Source organism: Triturus cristatus, chromosome 7, assembly GCF_964204655.1.
Source record: "Triturus cristatus chromosome 7, aTriCri1.1, whole genome shotgun sequence".
Lineage (NCBI taxonomy): Eukaryota > Metazoa > Chordata > Amphibia > Caudata > Salamandridae > Triturus > Triturus cristatus.
Window position 1 is genome coordinate 742,766,853 of NC_140590.1, and position 20,259 is coordinate 742,787,111.

The 20,259-nt window shown below is 48.6% G+C and overlaps 1 protein-coding gene across 2 annotated transcripts in view; it reads left to right on the top strand.

The window, feature by feature from the left end:
* Positions 1-20,259, top strand: part of DNAH17 (dynein axonemal heavy chain 17) — a 14,992,541-nt gene that overhangs the window by 140,108 nt on the left and 14,832,174 nt on the right. The window contains exon 2 of one of the 2 annotated variants that reach the window (XM_085617470.1): positions 9,029-9,225. In XM_085617470.1, the coding sequence (XP_085473596.1) occupies positions 9,029-9,225 (197 nt within the window). The remainder of the gene's footprint in view (positions 1-9,028; positions 9,226-20,259) is intronic. The other variant, XM_085617471.1, reaches the window with a different exon arrangement.

Genomic DNA, 20,259 nt, shown 5'->3' on the forward strand with positions numbered 1-20,259 from the left:
CCAAAACTTTCAGGATAGGAGCTGACCGGAGCGGGACCACCGTTTTGAAAATTTCGCGAAGATTCGTCAACCGGCGCCAAAGTTATTGGGAAAAGAAACAAGGTCCTAACTATAACTACCAACTGGCGACCACCAGCAGGGGAAAAAAAGCTTTAAACCTAAATTTACCACTCCAGTCAGTGCAACAATAGGGAAAGTGTTGGATAGCCAAGGAATAACATTTACTATTCCCACTCCAGTCAGTGCAACAGTAGGGAAAGTGTTAGATAGGGGAGGGGTAAAAATTACTATTTCCACTCCAGTGAGTACAAAAATAGGGAAAGCGTTGGATAGTGGAGGGGTAAAAATTACTATTCCCACTCCAGTGAGTGCAAAAGTAGAGAAAGTGTTGGATAGCGGAGGGATAAAATTTACTATTCACACTCCAGCCAGTGCAACAGTAGGGAAAGTGTTAGATAGCGGAGGGGTAAAAAATACCATTCCCACTCCAGTGAGTGCAACTGTAGGGAAAGTGATGGATAGTGGCGGGGTAAAATGTACTTTTCCCACTCCAATCAGTGCAACAGTAGGAAAGTGTTGGATTGCGGAGGTGTAACAATTAATATTCTCACTCCAGTCAGTTCAAAATTTAAAACAAACAAAATATTAACAACAACAATATTTAAAAGACAAAATACATAAACATATATAAATGTTAAAATAAAAATATATTTAATATTACAAATGAAAAAAAATATTATAATGTTAAATGCATATGACAAATACCTACAAATATTGTATTAAATAAAATAAAAAATAATTTTCAAACAAATAAATATTTTTTAGTAGAAATTATTTAGAAACAAAACTATTAATTATTACATAAATTTGCTTTTTCATTTCCTACTCTATAACACCACACAATTCACAAGCCACATCTAAATTAAACAATAAGTACTTACACAATTAACATAATTACAGAAATTTTATTAATTAAAAACCAAATGAAAACTCATAAAAATTAATAAACTTCCCACACTTTACCCCTATAACCCCCACAAACCACAGCTAAAATGAAACTGTAAAAAAATTAATTACGCAATTAAAACGTATTTCAATTAAAAAATTGTATTTAGCAACTAATTATAAAGTAAGTAAAATAAGTTTACTCCCCAACCTTTACCCCTATAAAAGAAAAAATTAACGCATTATTCTAATTAAATATATTAATTAATTAATATTAAGGATCAACTAATTATATGTCGGGACCGGAGGCGAGGATTATGCTGTTCTTTTTCCACTTTATTGGATAGCAGCCATTTGAAGTCAAAGTAAAACAAAACTACTATTCCCATGAAACATCAGGAATAACACAGTTAAAACAATAGAGTGTCCATGGATAGAGTGTCCTGTCCCTTTGCACCAATCACAGGTCTCTAGGGTGCCGATAGTCCTCTGTTACTGTTCATTCCTCCTCTTTCTTCGCTGTTTGCAGCCAGATAAGTCCTGTTTGATTTTTCTCTGATGGTGTACTGTGTAATTGCCTATTTCGGCCTTATTTCATTCCTTAGGGCGATTCGACCTGTTGCTACTTGCGCGTTAGCTCTGTGTCTGCCTTATTTCGGCCAACTGTTTGCCAATTGTGCCTTAGGGCGATTCCGTCTGTGGCTATGTGTGCCCGTTAGCGCTGTGTGTTTGTTCCCATTCTCACAGCCGTTTTCCCCTCACGGGACAGCTAAGAGCGGGCGTGTGCATCGAGCGTTTCAAACCGCCGCTGCGCACCGCTTCACATTTAGCTTTTATGTGCCTCTATTTCTTCAGGTTTTTGCCTTCATGTGCCCCTATTTCCCTCGTTTGCATTTTGCGAGTCACCCGCTACTCGGCTGACTCGCACCTAGCCGTGGGAGCACTTGAGCTCCCTAGCGGCCATGTACAACGGTGCTGGCTCGCGGTGAACTCCTCCCACCATTAGTGTGCGTACTTGGATTCCGCGCATTCCAGGATCCAAGCCGCAGCGCCGTGGGAAGCCTTGTCTTGCCTGCCACTACATCCGCTGCATCGGGTCTGTCTGCCCTGCCATTAGGCAGCGTTTCTACAGTTTCACGCCCCCACTGAATGCCCGTGCCTGACTCGGGTCTGCATCTGCCATTAGGCAGTTTGATTGGCAGTTCCCTGCCCGGGGGTCCGTATTCCTAGGCCTCTTAATGCTTGATCAGAACGAGTCAGAATTGCTGGAACCCTTCTTTGGAGGCTGCCCTTCTATTTTCGCACCTGGGCGGTTGGGTTCCGGGCTTCCAGCCCTCCTTCTTGCGAGCTCTGCCTGCCCCAATACTAGGCTGACACCCAGCCCCCCTGCCACTGAGGTACATCCCTCTATTTAAACCCACCACTTACCTGGTACAGTACGGTCTCCTGGCCCTATGGAAACTTACCAGGATGACATCTACCAGGATGATCAGTTGGAGGAGAACCCACTTACTGCCCTCCAATAGGATGAGGATTTCTATGACGCCGTGGATGCCTCTATCCACAAGGTGGTAGAACAGTCCATGACAACCCTTGAGGAGCGCCTGTCCCGTCAGATTGACCAGGCCTGCGTCAAACTGGCCATGGCGGCCAAGGCCTTACCGGCCACTTCTCCTTCCGGCGAAACCCTTGCTGACCAGCAGGCCCCTCCGCGCTAGAGACGCAGGGGTGGACCCAGATGCCTTTGACCGCCTCAAGCTGGCTTTTCTGGCAAGTACTTCCCCCCCAGTGACACAACAACTACCCCAGGGGACGGCGCTCAAGGAGATGCCGAAGACAAGGATGGCCTGTCACGACCTTGGCATCCCTCCTGTCCAGCGACCACCCCCAGACGCACAGAACCTCTGTGCTGACATGTTGGACCCGGACGACATTCTTCATCCGAGTTCCTCAGACTGGGCTCCCTCGGACAAGGTTGCCTAGTATGTCGCCAGCAGGATCCGCCGGCCACTAGAGGCCACGGCTCTTAACTGCCTTCGAGCGGAGTGCCCGCGCCACTCTCTCGAAGGGAAAGTGGCTGCCACTCCCGACATTGACCCCCAAATGGCCATGTTCCTTCAGAGTTCATCAAAGACCCTAAGAAGGGCATTGATAGGTCTTGGCGCGCTTGTCAAGACAAGCTCTTAGACGCTTTGGGCGTGATCACTAAAATCCTCCACATGACGGAAGAAGCCAAAGCGTCGGGGTCCCTGATCTCTCCCGAGCACCTCTCTTCTTGGGCCCAACGCGTAGCGGTAGTCCTCGGCAATGCCAACTGCGCTATATCGACAGAGCAGCACGGTCCCTGCAGATCAAGGTAGACCCCAAATTGGGGGACCTTGCCAACTCGGAGGTGGGCCCAGTTGCACAGGGAGGTCTTTTTGGGGAACCTTTCCTTAAGGAGCTAGGCAGGTTTGTCAACACCTTCACCTTCCTAGACAAGGCTAAATCCTCCATTAGAAAGGTGTTCCGCCTCCGGGTTTTCCGAGGGGGGTCGCTCGTCCGACCGACCTAACCACCACAGAGGACAAGGCTCCAACCACGACCGGTATCAGGACCAAGCCTGGTTTGGCAACTTTTACCCCACAAGAGGACAACGTGGCAAACACAGAGGCGGTAGAGGTGGTGGCGCCTCCAGCTCTTCCGGTGTTCTCCCTTCTAAAAGTGGGGTGCCGTCTGGCGCATTTTTTCCCGGCCTGGACTTCCATCACAGGGGACGCCTGGGTCTTGTAGACCGTACGAGGTTTTCACATAGAGTTTCACGGGGAACCTTCACAACCTGTTAGCCAGCGTCCGCTATATTTTTCGCCCACAGACGCTGCTTTAGTCGACCAGGAGGTCCAGTCTCTTCTGGTCAAGGGAGCGATCGTGGAAACCCTGCCCCATCCCAGAGGTTTTATCAGCAACCTCTTCCTGGTGGACAAGACGGATGGGAATCAGCGACCTGTCATCAACTTGCGAGAGTTCAACGAGTGGCTGATTTACCGTCACTTCAAGATGGAAGGAATCCATCTGCTTTGCGATATACTCCGGCCCAACGACTGGATGGCGCGCCTCGATCTCAAAGACGCCTACCTCTCGATTCCCATCTTCCCGCCACACTGGCAGTTCCTGCAATTTCTCTGGCGGAACAGGACGTACGAGTTCACCACTCTCCGGTTCGGCCTATCATCTGCCCCTTGGTGTTTCACCAAGGTACTCAGACCGGTAATAGAGCACCTGCGAGCGTCGGGTATGAGGCTTATCGTCTACATGGATGATATTCTTCCGTTGGCCCAGTGTCCCAATGCTCTCTCACGCCAGTTCCAGACCGCGGTCGACCTCCTTCAGAGCCTCTGATTTGTAATCAATGAGGCCAAGTCCACTGTGGTTCCAGCCCAGAAGGTTGTTTTTCTCGGTTTCTTAATCCACTCCGTAGAGTCTACTCTCAGCCTCCCATCTCGCAAGATGACGAAGATCAGGCACGAGATTCGGAGGTCTCTCTCTCAGAAACAAATCTCCCTCACACAACTGGCTCGTATAGTGGGCCTCCTCTCGGCCTCGATCCAGGCTATATTTCCAGGTCCGCTCCACTATAGAGCCCTCCAATACCACACACCTGCACAAAGGCCTCTCTTACTCACAAAAAGTGAGTCTCTCGGCAGACGCCAGGGAGGAGCTCCAGTGGTGGCTCACCAACATGGAAGCCTGGAATGGACGTGCAATTTTCGGCTCCGCGCCAGATATCATTATCGAATCAGACGCAAGCAGATCCGGCTGGGGCGCGAGGTGTGGCGACTTCACCACGGGGGGTGTGGGGTCACCACAAGAACAACGATTACACAATAACTGTCTGGAGCTCTTAGCGGGCTCATTCACGATCCAGTGCTGGGCCAAGGAGTCGATCCGGTCCTGCATCCTTCTCAAGATGGACAATATTTCGGCGGTCCGATATATCAACCATCTTGGGGGCACGCGATCGAGAGTTCGCTCCGATCTCGTGGCGAATTTCTGGCAATACTGCCTGGATCACCAAATCACTGTTACAGCGGAGTATCTTCCCGGGACAAGACAACCAGGTGGCAGACTTCCAATCATGAAGGAATGAGATAAGGGAGTGCACTCCTGATGAATCCAAATTAATCAAACTCTATTTGGTGCTGCAGCAAGCATGAGTTGTCCCCTAATGCTGAAAGTACTTCAGTTAATAACAAGTCAGAGGACTTGTGTGAGCTGCGCACTGTTCACCTGGTGTGTAAGCACCTAAACTATTGTAAACATGAATTCAAACATTAAACATTAATGCGACAGTATTCTCATAATGACACTTTTAATCCATGTGTGTCTTTTTGCTGCATGAATTTGATACAACATATTTTTTGCTTTAAAACATATTGGTTAACACAAAAACTCTTGCTATTGCAACAGGCATCTATATATTATAGATGCTTATATCCAAACAAAAAAAGTACAAATGAATTTGACACTTTATAATAAGCCCAATGCATTTCTGAACTACATTGTTCCTTCCTCAGGGGAAATTCTGAAAAACATGAATAATACAACATATCGTTAATTTTACAAGTGGAGGCTCAAAAATCACTGTGTACTGTGATGGGATGTGATGTTCTGTTTGTATTTATAATGTATGTATGAAGAGAAAGCGTACCTTCAGTGGACGTGACGTTCATAAATCACTAACTGACCTATTGATGAAAGGCAGGGAGTATCAGCCAGTGGTTGTACTGGGAAACGAGCGTGTTTTTAAAAAAAACAGACCAAGGATTAATGAATTAGCAAAAGTACGCGTTATTGAGGCCTACCTATTAAGTGTAAACACACGATCTACGAAGAAAACATCATAGTGGTGGCATTAGTCTGTACTGATAACACAGTAAAAGAATGTGAAAAGCAAAACTGAAAGATGTCTCGCATTATTTATGTGGCAAATCAAAGCGTCCTTACCTTTAGGGCGCTGAAGATTTCAACAAACTGTAAGAAATTACGAAAGAAATATATCGGTAAACAAGTCACGAAATGCGCAAAAAATATATAACGCTGAAGCAACTAGCTACGCGTTTGAAATTCATACCTGAGTGTCACTCTTTTCCGTCAATAAAGTTTACTTCGAGAAGTCGTATAGTAAACAGTAACGATGGTCGTTTTGCTTTTGAAACAATCGGAAGACTTCCAATCATGCCATTTTCACGACGTGAGTCTCTGGAGGCTACACCCAGGGGTGTTTGCTGATCTCCAGAGCATTTGGGGTCCCTTCTCTGTAGACCTCTTTGCTTCTTGCCTGGATCACCAGCTTCCCAGGTTCTTCAGCTGGAGACCGGATCCTCTCGCAGAGAGGACGGATGCGTTCCTGCAGAACTTGCAGGAGGAAGCAGGTTACGCTTTTCCCCCGTTCACCATGATAACACGGTTCTCGGCCCAGGTTCGACGCCAGATCCCTCTCCCTCGTTTTCCAACTCTCCTTCTCAATCCAGACAAGGATCCCCACCCATTAACTGCGCAAAGCTCCCTGGCCCTGATGGCATGGCGGATTACAGGGGACAATGGTCTGACAGTACCGTCAAGCACTACCAATCCACTTGGAAAAGATGGCCTGGCTTATAGAACCATCGATACCTTCCGTTCTGCCATTTCCCCTGGCCACACTGTGGTGGACGGCTCTCCGGTGGGGGAACATCCCTTGGTTTGTCGCCTTCTTCGAGACATTCGTCTTTCCTTACCTCCGGAGCCTCGTTATTCGCAGCTCTGGGATGTTAACCAGGTTTTGAACTTGTTTCTGTCCTTGCAGCCAAATAGATTCCTCTCTAGGAAGGAACTCTCGCCAAAGTTGGCAATGCTTCTTTGCCTGGTCTCCTGTAGACTGGTTTCGGATGTCAGGGCCCTGGATGTATCAGGTAGGATATTCTCCCCAACTAGGTTACCTTCACCATCTGTAGACGTACTAAATGCGGAACGAAATCCATCTCTTTACCCAGCTTTCCCGGACTCCCTGAAGTTGTGCGTTGTGTCTTGCCTCAAAGCATATGAGGAGATGTCGGAGGAGTTTCGACCTCCAGGAGAACGTCAGTTGCTCATTGCGCTCAAAAAGCCCCACAAGGCTGTGTCTTCCCCCACTATTGCCCATTGGGTTAGATGGGTGATGCAGGAAGCCGGCATAGATCTACGTGCATTCGGGGCTCACTCTACTAGAGGAGCAATGGCCTCCAAAGCATTTACCCTGGGAGCTCGTCTTGAAGGAAGACATTCTGAATGCAGCAGACTGGTCTTCAGACTCTACCTTTAAGCGGTTTTACTTCAAACCGGTTATTGACATGGCTCACTTGGTCGTGAGCAAGTTTTAAACAAGCATAATCCTCGCCTACGGTCCTGACATAGAATGAAACATTTCCTAGCTATCATAACGGAAAGTTTCAATTCTATTAAGGGCTTGGGGGCGAGGATTATCCCACCCAGGGTACAAGTCCCCTTGTTACCTACCCACCCTCGTATTGGGGTAAGGAAGCTCTTTTACTGGTTATGTATACGCTATTTGATAAGTTCTTCTGTGAATGTCCTTGAGATGTGTTTTCTCCTGCAGGGCTAAGCCTTAGCCATTGCCGTCGCTTACGCTATGCCTTTGATTTTCTACAGGCAACTCTAATAAACAAGATTCATGAAGCGTCCTTGATGGCTGAGCTTGAGCGACGAAAGAGGAAGAATGAACAGTAACGGAGGACTATCGGCACCCTGGAGACCTGTGATTGGTGCAGAGGGACAGGACACTCTATCCATGGACGCTCTATTGTTTTAACTGTGTTATTCCCGATGTTTCATGGGAATAGTAGTTTTGTTTTGCTTTGACTTCAAATGGCTGCTATCCAATAAAGTGGAGAAAGAACAGCATAATCCTCGCCTCCGAGTCCTTAATAGAATGGAAACTTTCCGTTACGATAGCTAGGAAATTTATCATTATTAATTAATTTAACATAAATTACTTCCTGCCCTTCCCCCCTTTAAACCCCACAACCCACATATAAAATTAATTACACAATTTCAATATTTAATTTTCAAATAATTAATATTAATTAAGAGCTAATTATTAATTAATTCAACATAAATTACTTCCCACCCTTTACCCTTATAAACCCCACAACCTTCACCTAAAATTAATTACACAATATCCATAAATTTGCAATTAATAAATTAATATAAATTAACAGCTTATTATTAATTAATGATACATAACTTACTTCCCACCCTTTACCCCTAAAAACCCCCCAACCTGCACCTGAAATTAATTACACAATTTCCATAATTAATTTTCAATCAATTAATTAATATAAATTAACAACTAACTAATAATTAATCAATAAATTACTTCCTACTCTTTACCCCTAAAACCTCCACAACCCGCACCTAAACCAATTTACAGAATTACCATAATTAACGATCAATTATTAACTAACATTAATTAACCAATTGATAATTAATTACAAATAAATACAGTTAACACTATAAAATCTCAATTGAATGAATATTAATAAATAAAAAAATAATCATTAATTTATTATAATTAAATTACTTCCCTCCCTATAAACCCACAACCCACTACGGAACTAAAAAAACAAAATGTTATTAAAATAAAAAATTGATAACTACTAAAAATGTAACACGTATATTAAAAACATAAACAAAACTTATACAAAAAAACATACATCACATACATTTAAAATATAAACTAAAATACATAACACTAATTAAAAAAACTGATTTTTTAAACAACTATATTTTTGCAAACGATATTAATGACTTCTTTTTAAACTATATTTCTTACTTTAAATTCGATATTCTTGACAACGATATTCTTGCTGTCAATATTTGTGTGTCACAATATTTCCATATGTCGATATTTGTGTAAGTCAATGTTTACAAATCGATATTCTGCTTGAATACCACTTTTTCAAATCTTGCAGGCCACTAGCACTTTATCAGCTGTTCTATCAAACTTCTTCAATGCCTTTATTGAGACTGAAGGAAGCAAGCTTAAATAAATGCAATTATCTTCCAGGTTGTTTATACGCTTTTCATGAATGGTGATAATCTTAGTGGGTGGCCTCGAGTGGTGTCTGAAGACATAATGACTCAAGCCCACAGATTAAAAAATGAAATATTTGTCATGGAAGGCAAAATGAAAGGCAAGACTCTTCTTTCTTTGCCAGAGCATCTAGATAAAGTGGACATTTCCATGGATGCTGATTTAGAGAGGTAAGAGCTTGGCATTGTGGCTTTCCGTGTTGATAATTTCCAAACAAGAGAGTATTTGATATATTTCAAGTTGTATGCTTCTTCTTATGTACTTTTGTAAACTATAACGCAAGTGCCAGATAGTCAAGCTGGAATGAAATCTCAAAGTATAGTGAGTGTGATAGGGAGAGAATGCTACATGGGTAACTGACAAGATGGACTATAATGCATGTATGAATTAAAATGTCTTGCTTATTTCTTTTGTATTTAGAATGATTACAACACCATCAAAAACAAATAACTTCATATTATTAAAATAATCGTATTTCATATAATGAGTTCTTCTTTGAGATGCGCATTTATTAGAATCTGTTAGCCTCCCTAAGAGATCTTGCAGTACATTCAAATGTTATCCAATTGTTATTATTATTCTCATAATGCCAAAACATTACAACAATTGTTTGAACTTCAGGAACACACTCATATCCACCCCTTCCCTAAATTTCTATGTCACCATTTCCTAACATTAACTTTACATCTCTTCGTTCAGCTGTGTTTTACTGTACATTCGATCAATTTCTCTCCATACGAATGTCCAGGAAAGGAGTTTAGGCATGCTGTTTAATGGCCAGACTTGATTTTGGAAATGTAGACAACACCTTACAAAATATCAAGACATGCACAGACACGGCATGCTTCCAATGATTATTACACTGCAGATGTCTCATTTCATCTGCCTTTCCTGGCTCAACGGGCTTCCCGAGTCTAGAGAGGTTTCTCCCAATATGAAGGCCAAGTAAGACCATGCTACCCTCCTAGACAATCAGGGTACTATCACAGCTATGTTTCAAACAGAGACCATTTCCAAGGATATGACAAAACATAGACCAGCAAAAAGAGATCGTCCCTGCAGCACTCATGCTTGACTTTTACAGCTGCGCCCACTTACAACCCCAGTATTTCTGGTTAGGTGAACAATATTTGGTTTTGCACCCACTTGGGAAACAGTCACTACAAATCGCAGATAGTACAGTTTGATACCACACTGGATTTTATACAGAAACCATTCACACATCCCTGTAAAAAAGAATATAATCTGCATTTGCAAGAGCTGCAACAGAAAGAGAAGGTCCCAAGGAACCAGAGGAAACAAAGATTCGACTCCTGATGCTTTCTCATTGTTGGTCTTAGCCTTCTGTGCAGGATCACCCCCAAACATTTTGCCTCCTCCCCTCCTGTTTTGCTGAATTTGCTTTTGTTGGTGTAAGGACTCTGTGCACTTTGCCACTTCTAACCATTTCTAAAGTGATTGTGCTCACTCCCTAAAACACGGTAAAACTGGTTTACACCAAATTGGCATATTTAATCTACTTGAATGTCCCTCGCAAAGTGGCACTACTTGTACCAAGGGCCTGTATATCAAATGCTACTAATGGGCATGCAGCACTAATTGTGCTACCTACTTAAGTAACCTTTTAAACATGTCTCAGGTCTACCATTGCAGCCTGTATGCAGTTGTAAACTGCTAGTTCGACTTGGCAAAATGAATCCTTTGCTAAGCCTAAAATTCCCTTTTTATTATATATGTCATCCCTATGGTTGGCCCTCAACTGCTCATAGGCAAGGATACATTATACTTTTTTTTTTTTTTGAAAACTTTATTTTTCATTTTAAGACAAACAATCAGATTTCTCCCCCCTCCCCCCGACATCAGAGATAAGCCGTTCATACAGGTCCAAGTATCAAACATGTACAGAAGTAATACCTGGGAGTGAGGCAGGCCCCCGGCTATAATGGGGGAGTATCCGGGCCAGCCCTGCTCAGTGCCGCACAGGAGCAGCCTCACCTTCAACCCCTCCTCCCTCCCCCTCCGAAGATAGGGGGGAATACAGCTCCCCACTCGTCCACTCTGTGGCGACTGCCCCTCCTCCGCCAACCCCTCCATACACAGGGCTCGCCACGCCAGAAGGTCCTCCTGCAACCTCTCTCCCTCCTAGAGCACTGCATATGTGTTTCTTCCGCCAGCGACCATTCCCTCACATCCCTGAGCCACGTATCGAGCTCCGGGGCCTTCCGACCCATCCAGGTAATCGCGACCCGACGCCGCGCCAAAACCAACATTAACTGCAGCAATTTATAAGCCAGTCTCCGTTTCCTAGGTTTAGGAACCAGGGCTAACAGGCAGTGTAGGGGTGTCCGCTGGAGGCGGAGGCCAGTAACGGCCGCAACGCGGCCCACCACTCCTACCCAAAACCTCGCCACCAGCGGGCAGTCCCAGGCCAGGTGTAAAAACCCCGCCCCTGCTGCGCCGCACCAAGGGCAGTCGTCCCCCCTGCCCGTACCAAATCTACTCAGCGCCTTCTGGGTAAGATAAGTGCGATGCATGAAATTAAAATGGGTGAGCTTAAACTGCGCATTACAGGACACTTTCCTCGTCAAGGCTCCGATTCGCGTACGCTGCTCTTGCTCTAAAGGCTCTCCCAAATCCGCTGCCCAGGCCGCCCACGCCGGGGGCTCCGGGGGAGCCGAATCTCGCTTCATCGCCGCGTATAACAATGCAATTAGTCTACGGCCCCGACCGCACGTCAGGATTATATTAAGAGTCTGCATCATCGGGGGCATCTCCGGGTACTGCGGCCAAACCGAACGCACCACCGCCCGCAGCCCTTGATAATGTAGGTATTGTCCCCCCCGAAGGCCATAAAAATCCTCCGCCTGCTCAAATGACAGGAAGGTCTCCGAGGAGTACAGGTCTGCCAACACTTCACAACCCACCTCTTTCCAGTCCCGGTATGACACCTGGCGCTCTAGTTCCACCATGGGGGCCAGGATCCAAATGGGTAAATCCCTATGAAAGGGTGCCGCACCCAAGACCCGCTCGACAAACCGCTGCCATACCCGTGCCGTATGTGTCACCACGTAGGGCAGCGCCACGTCCGCCCGACCCCCGTATCAAGGCCAATTGAAGGTCCTGCCCGCCAGTAATCGCGTCTCCCAGACATCCGCGTCTGCAAACCATCTGGCCGCCGGGAGGAGCTGCGCTGCATAATAATATAAATCGAAACGTGGGGCCTCCAATCCCCCCTCTTCATAGGCGCGCACGACCGTCCTAAGGGCCACTCTACTGCGTCCCCCCGCCCAAAGCAAGGAGGTCAGTAGTGAATTGAGGGTCCGGAAAACCCTAAGAGGGAGAGGGCATAGCGTATTCTGCAGGACGTACAAGGTCCGTGGCAGCATTACCATCTTGGCTACAGATAGGCGTCCCATGAGGGACAGCGGCAGGGTGTTCCAAAACGTCACAGACTGCCGCAGGGAGGCCAGTACCCGATCCATGTTCCGTGCGAGCGCTAAACCCTCCGTGGCGGCCACCTGAATACCCAAGTACCGGAAACTCTCCCGTTCCCAGCGCAACCCCAGCTCCGGCAGGTCCTCGCCGGGCGTTGTATCAAAACCCGAAAGCGGGAATATAAGAGATTTACTGCGGTTAATTCTCAGGCCCGACGCCTCCCCGAACCGGTCCAGGTGATGCAGCAAGACCGGAAGTGCCTCCGTCGGTGCCCGCAGGTAAAACAAGGCGTCATCTGCGTAGAGCGATATCACATTCCGGGTATCCCCCACCTGGATTCCCCATTGCTCCATTTCCGCCCTAACCGTGACAGCAAACGGCTCAATCTCCAGCACAAAAAGTAGCGGCGAGAGGGGGCATCCCTGTCTCGTGCCCCGTCCCAGCCGCCACTCCTCCGATCGCGCAGCACCCAGGCGCACCCGTGCCCTAGGGGCGCTGTATAAAATCTGTATCCACCGACGAAAGTTGGGACCAAGGCCCACCCTCCGAAGGACCTCCTGTAAGGATACATTATACTTAACGAGTTGGACATGTACTTTTACTTGTCCTGATAGTGAAAAACAGACAAATTTATTTTCACCACTGTGAGGCCTACCTCTCCCATTTGATAACATTAGGTTATATTATTACTTGATTGGGAGCTGGTAGGAAAGTGATGCTTGGTGTCTGAGGAATTGTATTTTAAAACCCTCTTCAATGGTAAAGTAAGATTTTAAGTCACAGTTCTGAAAATACCACTTTTAGTAGGTTGACATTTTCTTGTCCTAACTATTGGGTGCCTGCAACCTGTTACTGGGTCACATGACTAGGTGTAGTTGGCAGACGGCCTTGACGTACTCCTCCCAGACAGTATCACAATAGATGGTCTGAGTGTTGGCAGAATGGGTGTGGGCAGGACAGGCTAAAGGTGCCCAGATAGCCCAAATCTAAAACTAGGGACTTAACACATTTTCTGCCCAAAAGTGATGTGAGAACCAAAGGAGATCGGGACCTATCTGCTTGCCTATTCGCCCTCGGTGCATCACCGGCGGCCTGACTTAGCAGCAGCTCTCGCTACATTCTTCTCCACAGCAGTAAATCCTGTTGAGCAGTATCGTAGAAGGGGTATCTGGCCTTGTAAAACCTTTGACGGCTACAGCATGCAACTTCACCCTGCTGTAGATTTTCAACTTGCATGAAAGAGACTAAATCCGAACTTAGAAATCTTCACCACAACTTCGTCCAGTGGCTCACAGACAACACCTCCTCCTCAGATACCGCTGGCTGCCTTGCCTGGCTGAACATTACCTTCTCAGACATTTTAATTGGAAAAAAAAATCAAAGTCTGAAGGTAAGCGGAGACAGAGCCCAATCCACTTACTGTATCTAAACCACCCCCCATTGCGGTTGGCCATAGCTTTCAACGTTGCCCTGGTCTCGAGCAACTAGATGTCAGCAGTTGATACTTTAAACTTTTAGGCGCTATTTCATACTTGAAACTTTAAGAATTAATTACTCCAGTTTTACTGATTGGATATTTGTCGTTTTGGTGTCATTATTCATTAAAATCGACTCTATTTTTTCTAAATTGGTGTGGGATTTTTCTTTTGTTGTGTTTTCACTTTATTACTGTTCAAGTGCTACATAAATACTTTACACATTACTTCCAAGCTACCAGAGGGTTACGCATAAGTTAATTTGCTGATTTTTGTGGTTCTCCCTGACAAGGATGTAGCTGTTGCATGAGTATGGTTTCTGTAGTAGGGGATCTCTGTGTATAGTCATAATCTAGTGAATCGTCCCGCCCATGTGCGTGGACCCCGGAGCAATAAAAAATAATCTCTAAAGGTGACAAATCATGCAGACCTGCATACACCTTTAAGAGAGAATTTAATTTAAAGACAGATAATTCAGCCTATACCCACAGGCTACACTGTCCAGTACTTCAACTAGAATTCCACCAACATCCACAAACAGCACTGCCTGTCTAGTTTTTCTCCACATAGGAAAAAACCCTGCCTCTACCAGTAAAAGCCTCTGGAATGATAGCGAGGAAGGAGTGGACAGACAAGCCCCATAGGCTGCCATTATGTGGCTTAGAACAGGATACTGTGCCTTTAAGAAAACTTTCCAGATTTCCAGAACTTTCCCCAGTATCCCAGAATGCCCAGCAGGTCCCATTTACTTTCAGTTCTTTTTTCCGGCTCCTGCTAGCAGGACCCTGGAGCATTGAGCTCTCCCCTTTTCAAGGGTTTATTTGAGATTTTGGCAATTTTTGTCACTTTTTCTTGTGTTTAGTAGCTGGTACTGTCAACATGCCTGGCTTGTTCGACAAGTGCCCGGAATGTGGTCGAAAGAAGGCTAAAACTGATCCACACGAGGTGTGCATAGGTTGCCTTCCCCAGTCCCACGTGCCTGAAAGCTGTACCATCTGCCACTCGTTCTCAGCCAGGACCCTGAGGGACAGAATGAAAATCAGGCTTCAAGTTCTGGAGGAGCGAAGACTGAAGGCACCAGGTGGGTCTGGAGGGGCTGATTTGGCCCATACTGAGGCCCCTGGGGGGCTCCCCAGGGGCAGGAAGACCAGTAAGCGCTCCCACTCCCCGTCGACGTCGAGGGCGTCGACGGCGACGTCGAGGAGGATGACCACCGTCTGTTCGCCGTCTCGCCGTCGAGGCACAGGTCGCCGTCGAGGCACAGGTCGCCGTCGAGGCACAGGTCGCCGTCGAGGCACAGGTCGCCGTCGAGGCGGCGATCGACGTCGAGGAGAAGATCGACGTCGAGGAGAAGATCGACGTCGAGGAAGAGAGAGTCACCGGGATCGGTGTACTCGGTGGTGTATACGCCTCCTCGGATGCCTCCGTCGCCGCCTCCTCTCCCGCCTTCGCCGCCTCCACCACCTCCACCACCACCACCTCCACCAACACCTCCACCTCCGTCACCGCCACCTCCACCACCGCCACCTCGGCCGCGGACGCTGCCTCCGCCGCCCCAGCCTCTGTCGCTGCCACGCACTCCTGTGGGACCGCCGCCGGTTCCCCCGCGGTCGGTTTCCCTTCCACGGTACCCGACTCCGCCGCAGGGGACCCCGAAGCCACGACGCCCACGGTCTCCTGAACCGGCGAGACCGGCGGACAGGCCGAAGCCGAAGAGGTCGCGCTCCCGCTCTCACAGGAGGAGAAGATCACGTAGCCGTGGACGGTCCTCGTCGGACTCAAGACGACGCCGTAGGAGGTATAGGTCCAGGTCGCGCACGCGCTCCTCGGACAGAGACCTTTCCCCGACGCTGTCGGACTCCCCGGGGACTAGGGTGTCTCCGGTGGACGACTTGGTCTCGTTCCAAGAGGTGCTGTTGCGAGGGGCTGCAAAGTTGGGTATCACGGTGACGGTTCCAACACCCACGACGTCCCTGATATTCGAGACGCTTCATAAAAAACACCTGTCTCGCCCCCTACTGCCTCTTGTACCAGGACTGGTGGAGCCTGCCTTGGAGCTGTTCCTCACTCCCGCGACGACGAAGGCCGCTCCGTCCAGGCTGATGAAAAAGTATAGGGCCCCGGAGTCGGATCCGTCCTTTTTGAGAGTGGACCCGAAGCCGGATTCGGTGATCGTGACGGCGGCAAGAAAACAACATGCGACCGCCCCGTCCTCCACGGTTCCACCTGACAAAGAAAGCCGCTGGCTGGATTCTGCGGGCAGGAAGGTGTGTGGTACCGCCGCCACCACCATGAAGGCGGCGAGTGCAGGGGCTTTGTTGGGCCGTTACGACCGGGCCCTGTGGGAGTCCCTGCAGCAATATGCAGACCTCCTGCCACGGGACAAGAAGGAGGACTTCTTGGAGACGGTGCGAGAAGGCATGCTGGTTTCGAACCAAACGATCAGCGCAGCGGCGGATGTATCTTTATTGGCCGCCCACGCCTACTGTCATGGCGTCCACCAGCGGCGCCATTCGTGGTTGCGCCTGACGTCCCTCAAGCCAGAGGCGCAGCAAAGAGTGGCCAACCTGCCCTGTTCGGGAAGCATGCGGACGATGAGATGGCCCGCATGAAGGCTGAGGCGGAAACCCTGACGGCCGTCGGGTTGGAGAAGGCAGCGAAAAAGAAGCGCCCGTTCCAGAGGAGGTTCGGGTCTTCGGGCAGAGGGCGTGGGCAGGGCTCGGGACAGCAGCAGCCACAACAGCAGCAGTTCCGCAAGCCCTTCCAGAAGCGCCAGAGGGGTAGAGGAGGCCAGCAGGCTACTACCACGACCAAGGGCCCGGCCGGGTCTCGGCCCTGAGCGGCTACTTCCCCCTCAACCGTTACCCACTCCAGTGGGGGGAAGCATTCAATTTTTTCCGGCAGAGTGGAGAAAAATTACTCAGGACAAGTGGGTGCTGAATATTGTTTGCAATGGATACAGTCTTCGGTTTATCAGCCCGCCTCCAGCGATTCCGCCGGTCAGCTCTCGATTCCAGCTGAGAGAGCTCCAGGCGGAGGCAGACATCTTGTTGAGAAAAAAGGCGGTAGAAGAGGTACCTCTGTCTCAAAGGGGAAGAGGTCTGTACTCTCGGTTCTTCCTCGTTCGCAAGAAGGACAAGAACGAGTTCAGGCCCATTCTGGATTTGCGACAGGCAAACAAATGGATTTGCAGAGAGAAGTTTCGCATGCTATCGTTGCACCAGATTTACCCTCAGCTGCAACGGGGAGACTGGCTCTGTGCCATAGATCTACAGGATGCGTACTTCCACGTGCCCATAGCACGGAAGCACAGGAAGTTCCTGCGATTCCAAGTCGGCGCCAATCACTATCAATACACAGTACTGCCATTCGGGCTAAAGTCTGCGCCCAGGACCTTTTCGAAGTGCATGGCGGTGGTGGCGGCACACCTGCGGAGGAACAAGGTGTTTGTCTACCCGTATCTGGACGATTGGCTGATCAAGGCATCATCCTTCGCGGAAGCGCAAGAACACTTCCGATGGACGTGCGAGCTCTTGCAGAAGCTGGGGTTACACGTCAACATGTCCAAATCGGTTACGACTCCGGTCCAGTGCATACAGTACCTGGGGGCCTCCATCGATACGCGGTCAGCAAGCGTGTCTCCTTCGGAGGAGAGACGGTTATCACTCCTTCGGAAGGCTCAGGACCTCAGGACTGCTCCATCGACGACAGTGAGGAAGGTGTCTTCGCTGCTGGGATCGATGGCCTCCTGTATCTTCCTCACGCCTCACGCTCGGCTACACATGAGACCACTGCAGGAGTGTTTGGAGGATCAGTGGGATCAGAGGACAGGCTCTTAGGACGACAAGATACGACTGTCGCTGCATGCTCTTCAGTCCCTGAAGTGGTGGTGTTCGGCGGAAAACCTCCTCAAGGGGGTTCCCTTCCACAAGGACATTCCCACGACGAGTGTCGTGACGGATGCGTCTCTCCAGGGCTGGGGAGCACATTCCGGGGACTTGCAGATTCAAGGAAAGTGGTCTGCGTTGGAATCGACATACCACATCAATTTCCTGGAACTCAGAGCTGTCTTCCTGGCGCTGAAGGCCTTCCTTCCGTCCTTCCAGACCAACTCGCTGCTGATACAGACGGACAATACAACTACGATGTATTACCTCAACAAGCAGGGGGGGTCGAGATCGCGCACTCTGTCGCAGGAGGCGCAGACGATCTGGCGCTGGCTGCTGGCCAGAGGACTGACGATTACGGCCACGCATCTGCCAGGGGTGCAGAATGCTCAGGCGGACGCCTTGAGCAGGCTGATTCAGGAAAACCACGAATGGGTCATAAACGACGAAGTACTAGGAGAAGTCTTCGCAAAGTGGGGGACTCCAGACGTAGATCTGTTCGCCACCGCCGAAAACAGCAAATGCCGAGACTTCGCATCCAGGTACTACCAGCGGGGGACGCTGGGGAATGCGCTATGGATCGATTGGTCGAACAGCTTTCTGTACGCTTTTCCACCCATTCCCCTGATTCCGGCGGTGCTCATCAAGCTGTCCCAGTCCAGGGCGCGGATGATCCTGATCGCCCCGGAGTGGCCCAGGCAGTGGTGGTTCACGGACCTTCTTCACCGGTCTCTCCTTCCTCACATGCGGTTGCCGTGCAGGCCGGACCTTCTCACGAAGTTCGGGGGCGGATGGTGCACCCCAACCTCTCGTCTTTGAGTTTGGCGGCATGGCTCCTGAAATAGTGCAATATGGCCATCTGAATCTACCAGATGATTGTATGGACATACTGAAGGAGTCTAAACGACCTTCCACTAGGACATCCTATGCTTACAAGTGGAAGAGGTTCTGTATCTGGTGTAAGTCCAAGAACTTTGATCCGACGACATGTAAGGAAGATGTCATCCTTCCATACCTTTTACATCTGGCGCAGTCCGGCCTTAATTTCCATTCCATTAAGGTTCATCTGGCTGCTTTGACTGCTTACAGGAAATGCCCTTCACAGACTTCCTTCTTTCAGATCCCTGTTGTGAGAAGTTGGCCTGATGTATGATGTCACTAGTTATAGTGTACACCTTATATCAGTCCAAATACCCTTATGGTGATTGGTTGTAAAGTCAACCTTATAGACCAGCTATCCTAGTGGTAGCATGGACAAGAGCAGTCTTAGGCTAAACTCTGAATGGCATGTGAAGCCAGCTGTGATACCATATACAATCCCTTGAATACCAAATGAAAGGACACCACAACAGATATATATATATAAAATAAAGTGTATTTATTCTAAGCAAACCCTCAGCACTCTTTATGAGATTAGAGGTAAGTACAACACAGTCTTATTAATGCATACAGTAAGTCACACAGGTAAGTAATACAGTTAGGCCCTAGGGGCCACGCAAACCATATACTAAGTAAGTGGTATAAGAACCACTGTCACGGAAATAGAATAGGCCTAGGCCTAGGGAATCGCTGGGGCTACACTACACTAGCGTTAGTTAGGAAGTGGGAGGCCCACGGGATTCGTGTGCAGAGTGGAAACACTCACGCGTAATGCGTAAAAGTCAATAGCAATATTACAGTTTAGAAATAGACAGATTTAGGACACTTCCGGAGTAGCTAGGAAGTTGAGACTTGAAAACTAGACACTAGGATAGTCACTATCCTGATGAGCACCGGAGTACCCAAGTTACCTAGCCCACAGGCTGCGGGTGCATAGGGGTGAAGATGCGTCGTTTTCGTCGTCGACTCCTATGGATGCCTGAAAAAAGATGCTTACAGGCAGTCAGGGGAGAGTGTCCGGTGGATCCCAAGGCTGGGATCAAGAAGAGAAGAAACCTGCAAGCAGAAGGGACAGAGTCAAGGTCACTAGCCAGTGACCACGTGGAACCAGGAAGGAACCAGGCGATGTCGTGAAGAGTTGCAGGTGAAGGTGAAGCTTGTCGCTGCAGCCAGGAGGACCAGGAAGCGTCGAGGACGACCAGGACCAGGAGGCGAGCTGTCCCACGAAGGCTCTTGCTGTCGGCGGCGTCGAAGTTGGACTAGGACTCACCAAGCCTTGGCAAGCGGAACCCACGAAGAACAAAGGACTTGCTTCTGGTGCAGACCAGGAAGGTCTGGGGTGCTTCTTCTTTGCAGAGAAGCGGGAGCCAGTCTGGAGGAGCCAAACCAGCGCAGAAGATTTCAGGGTGCGTCGTCACAGAGGCCACTAGCCAGCGGGCAAGCAACCGGACAGACGCGGCAAGCAGGAAAATGCTGAAGGGCCCCACGCAGGACTCGTGGAGTGTGGGGGGCTGATCTTCGGTGCAGA